This window comes from Numenius arquata, chromosome 4 (genome assembly GCF_964106895.1).
Source record: "Numenius arquata chromosome 4, bNumArq3.hap1.1, whole genome shotgun sequence".
In the NCBI taxonomy this organism is placed as follows: domain Eukaryota; kingdom Metazoa; phylum Chordata; class Aves; order Charadriiformes; family Scolopacidae; genus Numenius; species Numenius arquata.
In genome coordinates this window covers 10,960,965-10,976,215 of record NC_133579.1, presented here as the reverse complement: position 1 = coordinate 10,976,215, position 15,251 = coordinate 10,960,965, and the positions used below count along the sequence as shown (strand labels likewise).

General features: G+C 39.3%; 1 protein-coding gene across 1 annotated transcript in view; it reads left to right on the top strand.

Moving 5' to 3' along the window:
- The window catches only part of RP1 (RP1 axonemal microtubule associated), a 173,898-nt gene that overhangs the window by 72,506 nt on the left and 86,141 nt on the right, over positions 1 to 15,251 (top strand). Inside the window, exons 24-26 of the mRNA XM_074146784.1 lie at positions 2,378 to 2,603; positions 11,931 to 12,085; positions 12,709 to 12,787. Of these exons, the coding sequence (XP_074002885.1) occupies positions 2,378 to 2,603; positions 11,931 to 12,085; positions 12,709 to 12,787 (460 nt within the window). The remainder of the gene's footprint in view (positions 1 to 2,377; positions 2,604 to 11,930; positions 12,086 to 12,708; positions 12,788 to 15,251) is intronic.

Genomic DNA, 15,251 nt, shown 5'->3' with positions numbered 1-15,251 from the left:
GACAGGGCTTTCTGTTCTGTACTGATATTTCTTGAAACTCCATTTGATTAGGTTTGATGTATTGGTGTGTTGCTTATCCAGTAACAGGAAGTCCCTGCATGGTGATGAATGGGTTTCATCATTTCCCTCTCCTTCTTTTTCGAATTGTTTTTTTTCTTTTCTTTTTTTTTTTTTCCTTTCTTTTTTTTTTTTTCCTTTCTTTTTTTTTTTTTTTTCCCTTCTTGGTCAGCTATCCAACCTCTGCTTATTTTTGTGAGCTCTTCTCTCCAGTTGTACCAGCCAAACATCAGCTACAATGTTGAAATACTTTGTAAGTTCACCTGGAATTTTATTTCCCACCTCCAACTTCCTTCTGAAAAAAAAAAGGCGTTCAACATAATATGATAAATAAAATTAAAATAATTAAGGAAGTTATGGCTTTGCATTTCGACCAACTCATTGGATACCCACTATACATATGCAGGATTTTTTTTAATCAATAATGTTTCAGTTTGCTTCACAGCCAAAGGACTGATTAGATGTTTCAGAAGACAAAAGAGTCTCTTTGATGGTTTTCTGGTCCTGATCGAGTCACGATAATGAATACTGTGTGCAAAGATGGTTCTGACACTCCTCTTTGAACAGGAGTTATGCCAGAACTTAATCATGGGCATGAGGTCACAAGGTGTCAATGTTTTATTTACTAAATTGCCCTTTAACACTTCTGCACCACAAATAGCAGCCAGTGCCTAGACCTCAGGAGAGCACCACCTTTGTTATTCACCAATAATATACTTTATTCAATTCACAGTAAAAGGGTGAGAGTTCTAATATTATCTTTCTTTGCAAGGCAACCTTATTAGCAGTCATTTGACCACTGCAGAGCTCTCTGGTTTGTGCTGGGTGACAGGGTTATTATGGCAACTTACCCTATGTCCTGGCTACATTTGTGGTTAGTTTCAGAGAGCTTTTTGTCTGCTGCAGTAATGCTGCTGCATTAGCAGCATATTTTTGATGCACATGGTTTTATTGCATTGGTGTTATAATTATACCTTCAGTTAGCACCTCTTACTTTAACATACTGTTTTAATATAGGAAAACCTACAGCTTTGGCCATGAGTGTGACTCTGTTCAGACTTTATATCACTAACGTATGTGCCATGATATCATCCCATGAGAGAGAATTGTGCCAGGCTTGCCTCGGGGATGCAAGGAAATGGTGATCAATTAGGGCTGCAAGACTCTCTTCTGTGATGGTCCTCATGACCAAGAAATGTCAGCGTGACACTAGTCTGTGTCATTGCCTAGGAAAACATTTCGACAAAAGAGTGAAAGGGATGTGTCTTTAGTGTTTCTAATGTTTACCAGTTCCACAGAGCAAAAGAGCATTACCTTGTAGTCTTCCTTAGCAAAAAAACATTGAAGGGGCAGCTCTCACTCTGGGGCAGCCTTATCAATATCACCTTTCAGAACAGACCCAACAGACCTTCAAACACAAATCTCAGTTCATCATTTTTGGTGATTCGGACTGTTGGGGCAATGTTGGTGTTAATTGCTTATCAATCTGTGTGTTTTCTTTGTTTACTTTTTGTTTTGATGTTAAACAGTACAGAATTGGTATAATGGTAAAAGAAACAACTATTTTTTGTTCTCTTTTTCTCTGAATTTTTTTCCCAATACCATGAGCTTTCAAACACGCCACTGAAAATGAGAATGGCTAACCCTGCTTTTGTGCGTAGGTTCCTGCCATCAGCATTGCTCAAAAAACTTCTGCAGCCCCCAAAAAAGTGGCTGTTATTTCAGGGCTTCAGTATTCAATGTGACATAGTCATGTTTTATTGTTTAAATTTGCTGCAGTGTGGCGTCAGCACTTAAGAAACAGTTAACCCTGACACCAATGCACATAAAAATAGAAGACAAAGAGAAAAGTGGGCCATAGCAGACTGATAAGTGGCAGGGATAGTTAATAGGGCTCTTCTGATGGTAACTGTATGGACTGCGAAATATATTATTTCATGCAGCAATGACTGAAGATACTTCTGTTCGTTAAAGTATTTGTCTAGAAAGAAAGATTTACATTTTAACGCTATAAACTGGATTCCGTCAAGAGATATGAAACCAGACTGAATTGTTTGAGCCCTTTAGTCACTTTAAATAATACGGTACTGAAGTCAATAAAATCATGCTTGCAGACTACTCCATATGCTTTTGCTTCATTGCTCTGGGATTCATTGTATATTAAGGCTTCATTTTCTAGAAAACCCCATTAGTCTAGGTTAAGTGAACAGCACATTTAGTTTGCATGCCCAGTGTAAGAAGGATTGTTAAAAGACAACATTATAATTTGTTATTAAAATCCAGGATTTTTCTTTTTTTTTTTTTTTTTTTGTCATTACAGATTAATCTCAGAGATCTTGGGCAGCTATATAAAATCCGCATTGGCCATGACAACGCTGGCAATGATCCCAGTTGGTACCTGGAGGAAGTCAGACTTGAAAGAGTAGTCCCTCTTTCTGATGAAGAGATTTGTCTCCCCATTGAGTGCTGGCTTGCCGAAGACAAGGGTGAAGGTGATACGTGGAGAGAAGTGGCAATAAGAAACCCCACAAAGGAGCTTTTGCCGTGTATGTGCTCAGTAACTTAGATCATATGTTGACTAGTCATATCCTGTGAGTATATGACAGCTTTTCATGTTTCTTCTGGGGCAGACTGCCAGAAGTCAATGTAACCATGAAACAAACCCTTCCGGATACTTTCTAATTCCATAGAAGTGGGAAGTCATCATTTAACCCCACTCCTTTTCTCCCCAAAATCAGAATAATAACTGTGGCCCCAGCATCTTACCCCTATAAAATTTTTGATCTCTCATAGTGCCCCTAAATCACTGGCAAATACTGCTCTTTAGAGCAGTACATCAGGCAGGAAAGGCATTACCAAGGTACGTAACATCATGTGATATCCTTTTAGCAAGTTTGATATCATCCTTTCTTGTGCTGCATAAAATATTCTTTACCAGAAATCCATCATCTGAATCATTACATGTGTGTTTTCCAAATCAGACTCAAGTCACAGCTATTCATATAGAAATTGTTAGCTGCAGGGTGGCACTTTGGTACTTCAAAGTTTACCACAGCTTTGATGCACTTTGTTCTCTTCAAGTGAAGTGGGAAATAGCCCATTGCATAAAGTTGTTTTTCAGAAAGTCCTGGGCCTCTACAAAGGAATAGGGAGCCAGCACAATCATTTAGCAATATGGGTTTTTTTAATAGAATTCTCATTACATTGACAGAATGACAGTGATGTAGCTGATAGTACTGCCTGACAGCGGTAGGTCTTATATAGGCAGGTGCTATCATTCAGGCAAACTGTATTCAAAATGAAACAGTGAATATTGCAAGGAATCAGTGATTCAACATGAAAAAGGGTCATCATGCACTTAGTGACAATCATATAATTTCAGAAAAAAATATCAAACAAGTGAAAAACCTTAACCCAAAAGGCTATAATTCTCTGAAAAAAGCATCAAGGCTGGTGATGTGTGAATGTTTGCTGTGGGTTTTAAGGCCAAAGGGATCTCTATTACAGAGGTCAGATCTGTATTACAGAGGCCAGAATATGCTGAGAAACACATATGTGCCAGTTCACATTTTCTCTCTGCTCCTTTTTTTTTTTTTTTTTTCTAAACTATTCTGCAGAATACTTAGTGACTTCAATACGAGATTTCAAAAAGCTGTGACTGCTCAGGATTGAGCCAAGCCCTATGACCATTAACTGATCACAGTACTATATCCCACTTCTTACAGTGATATATATCATATAAATATCATATAGTGCAATAGAAAAATAGTGCTGAAGCCAATTAAGTTGTATGAACAATTAATTCAACAGTACTGATATTCTGGTAGGTGGTATGTACTTGTATGTGAAAAATCAAGTCAGTTCTATCAAAGGCTGGGAATATATTTAAACCAGCACATTTATTTACTTTTTAATCATTATATTCCTGCAACTTTCCTTGCTTTTGCAGGAACACTATCTTTATTAAAATACATATCTCAAATTTGTAAGAAAAGATACATTAAAAGGATTTGGAAATTTCCTGAAATTGTAAGTTTTACAAATTAATTACTGATTTTAAGCACATTTAAATTGAACACCAATATAAACTTAGCAAGGCCTCCCAAGGATTTCCTGTTTAGTTTCTCCAGAACAAGCAAATGAAACACTATCCATTTGCGTTTCCCATTTAAAAGCTAATTGCTTACAAGTACTGGACAAACCACAAGAAGTCACTTTCTCCAGCAGACCAAACGATGTAGTACTTAATGATAATCTGATATGATTTAATAAGTTGTATCCTTTCAATTCAATCTGGTATCTTCTAGTGGTGTTAAATTTGCTTAACTAGAACAGTTGATCCCCTGGTCCCTCTATTTTCCTGCACTTGTTCCTCCCCAAATCACCTAGATCCATCCCTTTCCCTCCCTTTGCTTCTTCCCCTAAACGTCCCATAATAAGTCCTGTGCAATCCTGAAATGCTCTTCCCCTGTGTCCCATACTGTGTTTCACACCCCTAGGCAGCAAAACCCAGCCGTCCCATAGATACTCTAGAACTGACTCATCACGATGGGCTTCATGCATGGACACTGGGACTGAGACTCTCCTAGGACAGACCTGCAGGGGCTGGGAGAGAATGTCGCTTCCTCCGAGTACTTGATATGGGTTCCCACGTGCCCTTGTGCCCCCTGTGCTTGTGGAGATGTTCTGATGGCTCCTGTGATGGGCCTGGGAGAAGCAAGAGCAGGCTGTTATTTGCCTGAGAACTGTAATTCTAATTGAAATGTCTTCACCTGATAGTGTTTTTTTTATTTATGCCTTCTCAAATAATATATGCACCACCTCTGAGGAAGATAGTGCCTCTTAACCACTATCAGCCATTAAGAAATTGTTGCCTTTTAGCCTTAATGCTGCACCAGTCTGTATCTTTGCCCGTCCATCGTGGCAAAATGACAAATGCTATTTGTGCAACCTGGGTAGTAAATGCCAAGTGATAAAACCATGAGATTCAATCTTGCTGCTTAACAAATCAAGCCAAGATAATCATTTCGTTCAAGCAGGCACATCATATGGAAAATAGGCAGAATGCGGAGCAGTACCATGTTACACTGTTCTAATATCTTGGATCGCTATCATTAAGGGAGGACTGGATAGAAACAGTTTTATCAGTTTTGATGTTGTATATCATTTACCGACTCCCTAGGTTTTGTGTTCTTTGGCCATTATTTCTGTTTACACTACCAGCCTGGTGGGAGTGGATTTGCTCAGTGAAGCAGTTGGTGCTAAAAATCCAACAAGCTAAGGGTCCAATGTCCTCATTATGTGCGTTTAGGGGGAAGTTACTCCAGGCTTGTTGTAGTCTGTTCCCACGGACTGACTGCCGATTTGCGGCAAGATCGTTGTCATTGTGTTCCTCAAACGTATCCTCTAGCTTAGTTTCATCCAAAAATAATCTAGTTTTTTGCTCTAAAACCACTTCATGCTGCAAACCAGGAAGAAGTAAGGAGGGCCAACCGGGGGATTCAGTTTCTTGATTCAAACTAAGGTGCTGTTGTAGACACACCAATGTCATTAGGCTCAGGCAGCTGTAATGCAGAGGAAGCTTATCTGATGTACTTTGAGTAATAAGTGGTAAGTATATTTATCTTGAATTCATCTGCTCTTAACTAGAATTCTAAAATAATCATAGAATCATAGAATGGTTAGAGTTGGAAGGGACCTTAAAGATCATAGAGTTCCAACTCCCTGCCATGGGCAGGGACGCCTCCACTAGACCAGGTTGCTCAAAGCCCCATCCAGCCTGGCCTTGAACACTTCCAGGGATGGGGCATCCACAACTTCTCTGGGCAACCTGTTCCAGTGCTTCACCACCCTCACAGGAAAGAATTTCTTCCTAATATCTAATCTAAATCTCCCCTCTTCCAGTTTAAAACCATTACCCCTTGTCCTGTCACTACATCTCCTGACAAAGAGTCCCTCTCCGGCTCTCCTGTAGGCTCCCTTCAGATATTGGAAGGCTGCTGTGAGGTCTCCCCAGAGCCTTCTCTTCTCCAGGATGAACAACCGCAGCTCTCTCAGCCTGTCTTCATAGGGGAAGTGCTCCATCCCTCTGATCATCTTCATGGCCCTCCACTGGACCCGTTCCAACAGGTCCATGTCCTTCTTGTGTTGAGGACTCCAAAGCTGGACACAGTACTCTAGGTGGGGTCTCACCAGAGCAGAGTAGAGGGGTAGAATCACCTCCCTTGACCTGCTGGCCACACTTCTCTTGATGCAGCCTGGGATGCGGTTGGCAGTTGGCATGGTAATGACTGTACTTTTCTTTAGTAAAATTATTTTTAAAAGATCTGATAATGGGACAATAGTTTATACTTAGTCAGCAGAAAAAAGTTTCCTGCAGTGAAAACTTTCGTTTTCTTATTCTCAATAATAAATTCTTCTTTAATTCTATAAGGTTTATTTTATTCTTCTCCCCAAACATGTCAAAATATTAACTTAGTCTTTAATGCAAAGCAACCCACAATGCTTGCTTACTGTTAATATTTTCTGAAGGAAAATGTCATAAGTCACTGAATTCTGTACTTTACTCCTTCACAAGGAAATGAGAATTATATGCTATGCTTGAAGATTGGGACCAAACTAGCTCTTACCATCAGTGAATGATCGGGAATATACAAACTTTCTATATTGGAAACCCAGATTCAGGTGCCCAGAATAAGAAGTCTGGAAAAAAGGGTTCTCTAAATTGCATTCTGTTGCCCTTAGTACGCCCTCAGGTTACTTTTTCTTCATAACTAGAGAAACAAAACTTCCTTTCTCTCTCCCCCTTTATTTCAGGTAGTTCATGTTCTCATGTTATCAATAGAATCATAGAGTAGATGTCAGAAGCTGGGGTTGAGACTTAAAAAAGCATCTGAACTCTCATAACATCTCAAGAGGTAGCAGCAGTAGCATTTTTTTGTGGACTGACCGAGTTCAAATTTGAATCATAGAACACCAGGTTAGAAGGGACCTCTGGTCCAAACTTTCTTGGCAAAAGCACAGTCTAGACAAGATGGCCCAGCACCCTGTCCAGCTGAATCTTAAAAGTCTCCGATGTTGGGGAACCCACCACTTCCCTGGGGAGATTATTCCAAAGGATGATTGTTCTCATTGTGAAAATTTTTCCTCTTGTGTCCAAACAGCATCTCCCCCGCAGTAATGTGTACCCATTTTCCCCCATCTTTTCTGTGTGACTCCTTGTACAAAGGAAGTCTCCATCTTCTTTGTAGCTACCCTTTAAATACTGGAACGTGATAAGAAGGTCTCCTCTAAGCCTTCTTTTCCCAAGGCTGAACAAATCCAGTTCTCTCAACTGTTCCTCATATGGCAGGCTCCCCAGTTGTTTGATCATCTTGGTGGCCATTCTCTGAACCCTCTCCAGCCTTCTCACATTGCTTTTGCATAGCAGGGACCAAAACTGAACACAATATTCCAGGTGTGGCCTGACCAGGGCTGAGTAGAGTGGGATAATGACTACTTTATCTCTTCTGGTGATGCTCTTGATGATGCAGCCCAACATCCTCTTGACTTTCTCTGCCGCCGTAGCACACTCTTCACTCATATTGAGCTTCTTGGCCACCAGGACCCCCAGGTTCCTTTCCACAGAGCTGCTTCCCAGTCAGGTACATCCCAGCCTCTGCTGCACTCCTGGATTAAGCTTTCCCAGGTGCTTCCTTTCCTTTAGACTTGTCCTTGTTGAACTTCATAAGGTTCTTCTTAGCCCACTCCTCCAGCCTACCCAGGTCTTCCTGCAGGGTGACTCTTCCTTCCTAAGTGTCCACTTTCCCACTCAGTTTGGTGTATCAGTAAAATTCATCAGGGTACACTTGATCCCATCACCATTTTGTTAGGGTATACTTGATCCTATCATTTGGTAGTTGTACACTTGACTGCTCAGTGACTCCTATAGTATTTTTGATACGCCTTTTTTTTTTTTTTTTTTTTTTTACATAGTCATTATCCTGCTTTAATGTCTGTCTTTCATGGAGCCTTTTAGAAGCTCCCTACCTCTGCCTGAAAACACTTTACCTCCCATTTTCAACTGTTTTATCCATGTCCCGGAGTTTTCTGTTTGATTATAGAGCTTATCTATAGTTACTCTGTTAGCAATTTGAAGATTTCAATCACATTTTCTGAAAGGTCATTTTCTTTTTTAGTGAGTGCTAGCTCAGATTTTTTCCTGCTATTTTGTATTAATTAATCCTCTTATATCCTTTATCAAAGTTATTGTATTTTTCAAGATATTTCTTCTATTACTTTGATGTGCCCCACATTAGAGAGATGGCTAGATGCGAGTCTAACAGGTCCCTCATAATGCTGAAGCAATATTTCCTGACTTCTGTTCAGTGGCTTGTTTTATGATATAGTTTTCAACTTTTTCTTTTCTTTTTTTTTACCTACGGACGTCTCTGCTTTGTCACCCCAGTTATCAGGTGATGTAGTTTCACTAAATGAGCATATAGTAAAACGAAACTACTACTGCAGCATAGAGGATCGGGCCGTAGAGTTTTCATTCTCAGAGTTTTGGGATGGCTGTTTCTTACTGCAGTAAAGCAGGTCTCATTTTCAGATGTGGCAGCAGTGGGTGTCTTAGAGTAGGTCAGTTTCTCAAAGGACATTGAAAGAGAGTCCCAGAGGCTGAACATATTTTCTAGCGTCTTTTTATTTTACTGTATACACAAGCCCCCTGTGTTTTATGAACAATATACAGAAAGTTACAAACAGGCAAATTTCACATATGGTGAGTCTTGTTGTCTCAGCAGTACATTCAACTGGTAGGTTTGTTCTCCAGATTTGGTTGTATCTGTCCCCTGTGCTCATCAAACTACTGATGCACCTTGTCTTATCTGATACAGAGTGGCATCATCCTTCTTGCTCTTATATTTAAGCAATCTGTAGCTCAGGAGCCATTAACACTGGCACCTTTTGTAGCTGCTCTGCAATCTAGAGGAAGTGCTTGACAAAGTCTGAAAAAAATTGCATACACTCAAGCTGGTCCGTGCCTACGTTTCCATGTATACAGAAAAGGCTTAACCCCCACAGTCTATTTAGTGAAAGTTTCTATGAATGTCCAAGCGTTTCTCCATAGTGGCATGTTCTAAGTAGGCAAGTACAGCGTGTTTTGGAGAATATTTTTCTTGCTTAATTTTTTGTGTGTTTCCTATAAAATGCATTGGAACATATACTCAAGTTAAGGGAAATGAACATTCCATTTATTATCCTAATATAGCAGACCGTATTGTTAATTTGTACAAAAATATAAAGAACAAACTGGTCTTTTTGTTAAGAAGGTTCCTTTATAAATAATGCAGATTGTGTAGCCTAAATAAATGCCAGACCTAACGTTTTCCAGATGGTGAGAGATGTATAGACACAAGGAGCTATGGAAAATATTTTCCAGTTCTTTACATTTCAACATGTGCATGTTTTCTACTTCAGACTGATTTATTTAGGCTTGTAGCAATAGGAAGCTGTATTTGATTAGATCATTATCATCTCTCTGGTTACCACAGAGATGCACAGTGTTACAAAATGAACTGTAATTTATTTATCTGTTAATATCTTTGTGTTGTGTTATAATTATCTCGTATTCTGTTCTAGTGTGTCCTGTACTTAATCCATTTGGTTTGGTCTCCTTCCAGAAATGAAAGAACGTGTTGGTATTTTCTTTTTGTAATGATTTATTGTTAAAGGGCTTCTTAAAAAGAGCCCTCAATATGCTTTAAAATTGTGATTATAGTTCCTTAAATTTTGCAGTTTTGATCATGGAAATTTCTTGTAGGTGTAAGTAATACAGATACCAATCTTTGTATATAAACACTCAAAACATAAGGTGTCTATAGTCTTCCCTTAGCTCCCACAGGTGTTTTGCTTTTTCAAAACTGAAAATGTAAGTATGAATGTAAAAGCGTGGAGGAGACTTCATGGTGATATGTCCCTGCTTTTACTAATTTGCATCGTCTTGCTCCATAGGGAGTCCAGCCCTATTATTCAAATGGCTGGTCACAAATTAATATAATTGTTAGCTTTTCTTTTGAAAATGTGACCTCTCTCCTTCCACACACTGAAAGAATTTGTCCCTTCATGATCAGTGTGGCTCTTTGCTTTGTTGCACATTACCTTTCAAGAGTTGACTGTCTCCTCTTATCTTCTGCCCTTTGAACAGTTTCTTGTTTGTCTTATATTCTCCCATTGTTGATCTGCACACAGTTATGATTACTAAGAGTTATGATATAAAATGTCGTTTGGATATATAGCTTAATTATGCTAATTATCAGATCCATTTATCTGTATTAGTTGCCATCCATATCTACCATTTGTTTTAACACGATGGTTTTATGTTAAAAGCCTTGCAACTAGTTTTTGTAAGACTCTGCCAAATTTTTGAAGATGTGTGTGTATTATTGAGATCGATTTTATGTCTCAGGCTAAGTGTTGGTTAAGCACACAGTCTATCCATCAACATTTCCTTCCTATCTTTCAGTATATGTGGGGCTATTTTTTTCCCTTAAGTATTTGCAGTATTATTTTACTACTTGTTTAGCTTCTCCACTGGGAATCAGAAATAGCTGTTATTCAGTCATGGTGGACGACATGTTGTTTGAGTTTTATAAGCTGCCTTGGGGTCCAGAGAATTAAAAATTTAAGGAAATGTCAGGTTCTACTAGATATTTGGTGGCATGAGAATAATAATATTTTGATTAGTTTTTGTAGACTATTGTCCAGTTTCAAGGATTTTGTTATAATTTTCTATTTTCATCTTAGATCCTTTTTAAACATAGTGTTTAACTGTGTTTGTTAGGGCTTCTGTTACCTTCCTTTGCTCCCAAGAACTATTAAAATTCCCATTAGTGAAACAGTAATATCCTCTGTGATCTACTACATAGCAGCAGAAATGCCCAGCTGTGATTAGAATAGAAACACTACATGGAAAAATTGCCATTAAAATGTAACCAGGAAAGTTTTTTTAAGAGTCTTAATAAGAAAAACATATAATAGTATGTGATTACTGCAAATATTTTTTTTTTAAAAGAAGTTTATGTATCTGGATAATTACAAAGATCATATTAGTCTGGTGCAAAATATGTTAATACAGTAACTCTGAATTATATTCCAAATTTTTTGAAGATCAGTGTATATTTTTTCTGTGTAAGACTTTGATCTAGACTAGAAGGAGAGGCATTAAAAAGTTGTAAATATATTTTAACTGAGAGCTGTTTTTTAAAGGTGTTAGCATCCAGTGGTGATAAATGTCAAAACCTTAAAAAACAAGTTGAGTGCACACTTTTTATAGGTGAGGGAGCCCATTTACCTGCTTGCCCACCATTGTATGCGAGGTGAAAATATAAAAAACCTCAGATTCATGATGCTGTTCTCCTTTTAAGGTGAAATGAAGGTCAGCCACCCAGAAAATTCTGCTTTGAACAAATCTGGAGGTTGAAAATGCCTTGGTGACAGTGAAATATAGCTATTGTTTGAGACCATGACTAGGCACAGTTAGGTGGGCTCCAGATAACTTGCCAAGAAAGACTTTGCAAATTAGGTCCTGAAATAATGGATATTCAACAGGGAGTAAGAGAAGAAAATGGAGCACTAGGGAACACCTGATTGATGGGCTGCTTTGCTGAGTAACGCACAGCTACACTCAGCATAATGCATTCTTTTAAGCTCAGTATTTTCATATTGTTGTGCAGAGAATTACAAGATTTGGACCTGGAAGTGACAAATGCATGGATAGCTGTTGCCACTTTCAAACTTGAAAGTCAGTACAGTCTTCTGGCAAAATTTTGATGGGAAAGCTTTTGAACTGTGTGCAAACTACAGGGATAATCTCAACCTTTTCCTTCTCACAGTGTTGGTGTATGAGGTCCATGTATACACGGGGGCTAAACCTGGTGCTGAAACAGATGCTAATGTTTATATCAACCTCATTGGAACAAGAGGAGATGCTGGCAAAAGGAAGCTCCATAGATCTAAGAATAATCATATAAAATTTCGACATGGACAGGTGAAGTAAAAATGACTAGCAAACTGTTTCTTCAACAAGTGTAAATATATTTTGATTTACAAGTTTTATTCAAGCAGTTTTCCATTTTCTCACATATTTTCTTTATTCAAAATTACTTACAGAATTACATCATAGGAATAATTTTTATGAATCATTTACTGAGACCGTTGCATAGTAGAATTTGAGTACTATTGGTTATTTATATTGCACGTATAGATAAAATGATAACAATAACATTTTTGTTCTCCTGAACTTGTCACTGTGAATTTTAGACTCAAGTTCTAAATCCTTATTCCCGAGCATGTTTTTCAGTCTTGGTGTGGCAGATAGGGCTAGAAAATGTAGTAACGTAGTACAGAGATCACCAAATAACTCTTTGCAACTGATCCTTGTGTCATGCCAAAAGACTCGAGTGCTGTCTCTGTGGAGTAATTTCAAAACATTATTCATCTTAGAAAGATTCAAAAGATCCTCGCTGACTGGCCAGGACCAATATAAGACACCTATATTCATACTGGAAAAAAAAAAAAAGAGAAGAGAAAAAATAAACTATTCTATACCGTTATAGTCAAAGCAATAGCTGTGTTCAAAACCTTTATAATTTTCTTTGTATGGTTCCACAGATGGATATTTTCTGCATAAAGGCTGTCTCACTGGGAGACTTGGAGAAAGTTCTGATTAGCCGTGATGGAGCCGGTCCAGGTAGGATTTAACTTCCTAGAGACCAATCTGTTTTCAAGTCCTTTTTAAACACAATGCACTTTATTTATATTGCATCCTTCATACAAAATGTGACAGAAGGTCTTGCAGTGATAAAAAGTCTTCCTGCAGACTGGTCACTGTGATGGGATGGTGAAAAACAGTGGTTATGGACAGCAAAAAGGGTATGAGTTTAATGTCAAATACTGTCATTCCACTCTCTGTTTTCAAGTTTATTTATAAGAAAACACTATTTATTTGCATATAGAACACTCATGAAAGCATTGTTCACACAGGTAAAGCAATTCTTCACTAGACAAAGAGTGAAGACTGGCCAGAATAGAATTAAAAATATTCAACAACTGCTTTACTACCAAACAAATTTTGAGTAGCTATAGCATAATGTTCTTGTTGCTTTGGGCAACGGTAGAAGATTTGGTTATTTATTTAATCTGTGCAAGTCAATGTGGAGCTGCTCCAGTGAGTGACATTTCATTCAGAAAAAAAGAGGTAATTTTGTGATGAGACGAATTTTTGATACAGGCCCTTGAGGTGTGCATCTCTGGAATGATGTAAATTAAGAGAAAGCTAGCATTTAAAAGCACTGAAGATGTAAATACTGCAGAGTGTTTGCTGATTAGTCACTACGAAGAAGGCGAGTGAAGAGAAGGATTTTTAAAGCAGTTCAGGGCTACACTGATACTAGATGAGAAAAGCATCATTTTTACCCTACTCTGTTCTGAAATGGCCTCAAGCAACACCCATCTCGCTGACTGTCTACTGTCTAAGGCTCTGAGGAGTGACTTGTGACAGAAGTAGGCTTATTAGTGCAGCCTTGGTATGGGATGTAAACATGATTCTTGCATCTTTGTGTGGTGGAGCCTACCCTCACTCTATCCCCCAGGATGCCGTACCATGCTCTCTTCATTCATCTCTCCTTTAATAGGCAGCGTAGCCATATCACAGGGTTAGCATTACAAATCTGCAACCAGGCTCAGCTACCTTAAGCTGTTCTTTGACAATGGAGTTCAGAATCTGGTGTTTTTGGAGGATTTTCTAAATAGGACAATGGATTGAATTCTAAGTATGACAAAATTTATGCCTCGGTAATTAAGATGATTGTTGACTGTATGCAGCACAGACAGATCTCACAGACCTCTTCTGAACTGTATCCAAAAGTAGCCCCAGATAAGCCTGGCCTGAGGGGACCAGGGGGGTTGAGAGCTGGACAAGGATGATGAGTGAAGAGAGAGGCCATCTAGAGGCCCAGTCTTTTGGGGGTTAAGAGGGAGGAAAGAGGGTTCCTTTAGAGGTGGGGCTGCCCTTCTTTCTAATCATATCACTTGCCTGAGTGATAGGGCAGAAGGTCTTTAGTCTTGATTTGGAGACTGTCTTGAAAAGATCATGAAACACAGGCTTTCTTTGGGGCTCCTGGGCTGCAGAGCACAGATCTTCTCCCACAGCCACTGTGAGTGAGGAAAGAAAAGGAATTTTATGCTAAACAGCAGGGTTTTGGCATTGGTCAGATATGAGTCACTAGATGATGTGCCTTACCTGCTGCAACAGCCTTCTCTTCAATAGAAACCTTCTATACACACATGTACATTTACACAGCAACACCTTTCAACTTTTTTGGCCTGTTTCAAGGTCACCTGCCTGATTGCTGGTGAATCTTGGCCAGGCTGGTAGGCTCCTTCCAATGAAAGAACATCTGAGGTATAAGAGGGTGACAAAAGAAGCCTGCAGAGTGTCCTAGTGTGCCCTGGGCCTGAAGCCTTGAAGATGAAATGCCATTCTGCTCCATGCACTGGCTGGGCAAGCCCTGCCTATGGGACAGAGACTGCTGCTTCCGAGGGACTTCCAGGCTCAGATGCAGCCAGGGAGGCAGAGCACGAGAATAAATAGGACAGTTGTCAGCTTCTGACCAAAAACATCCTTCATGCTGTTTTGCTACAACGTGCCAATAAATAATGGTATAAGTCAGGCAAAACCTGGCAAGTTGTGAGTGGTGCAGACACAGTGAGGACAGGATATTTGATGAGGACTACGCAGAGAACTGTACCAGTCACTAGGATGGGTATGGGAAGTGATCTAAGACGTCAGCCTGGATGTGGCAGTGGTTACTGCTGTTAGGGAGAGGATGAATTCAGTAGCCCAACAGCAGTGAGGCTGCACAGCTCCATGCCTGCTGGTCCCACGAGTAGCAAGGCTGAGTGCGTGTTCCCATCAGGCACACACACAAACACATCTATAAAACATATATACGTATGCACATGGCCACCCACGCAGATCAACACAGCCAGGAACTCAGCACTCACACAAACACAAGCAGCATCAGTGGCCTTATCCTGTTACTTTGTGCAGCTGATCAGAATGACAGTCCATCAATGACAAATATATACATTTATGAACAGTGTGGATGTATAAGGCCTCCAGTAGCTGGCCTTAGACACTCAAGTCTATCTAG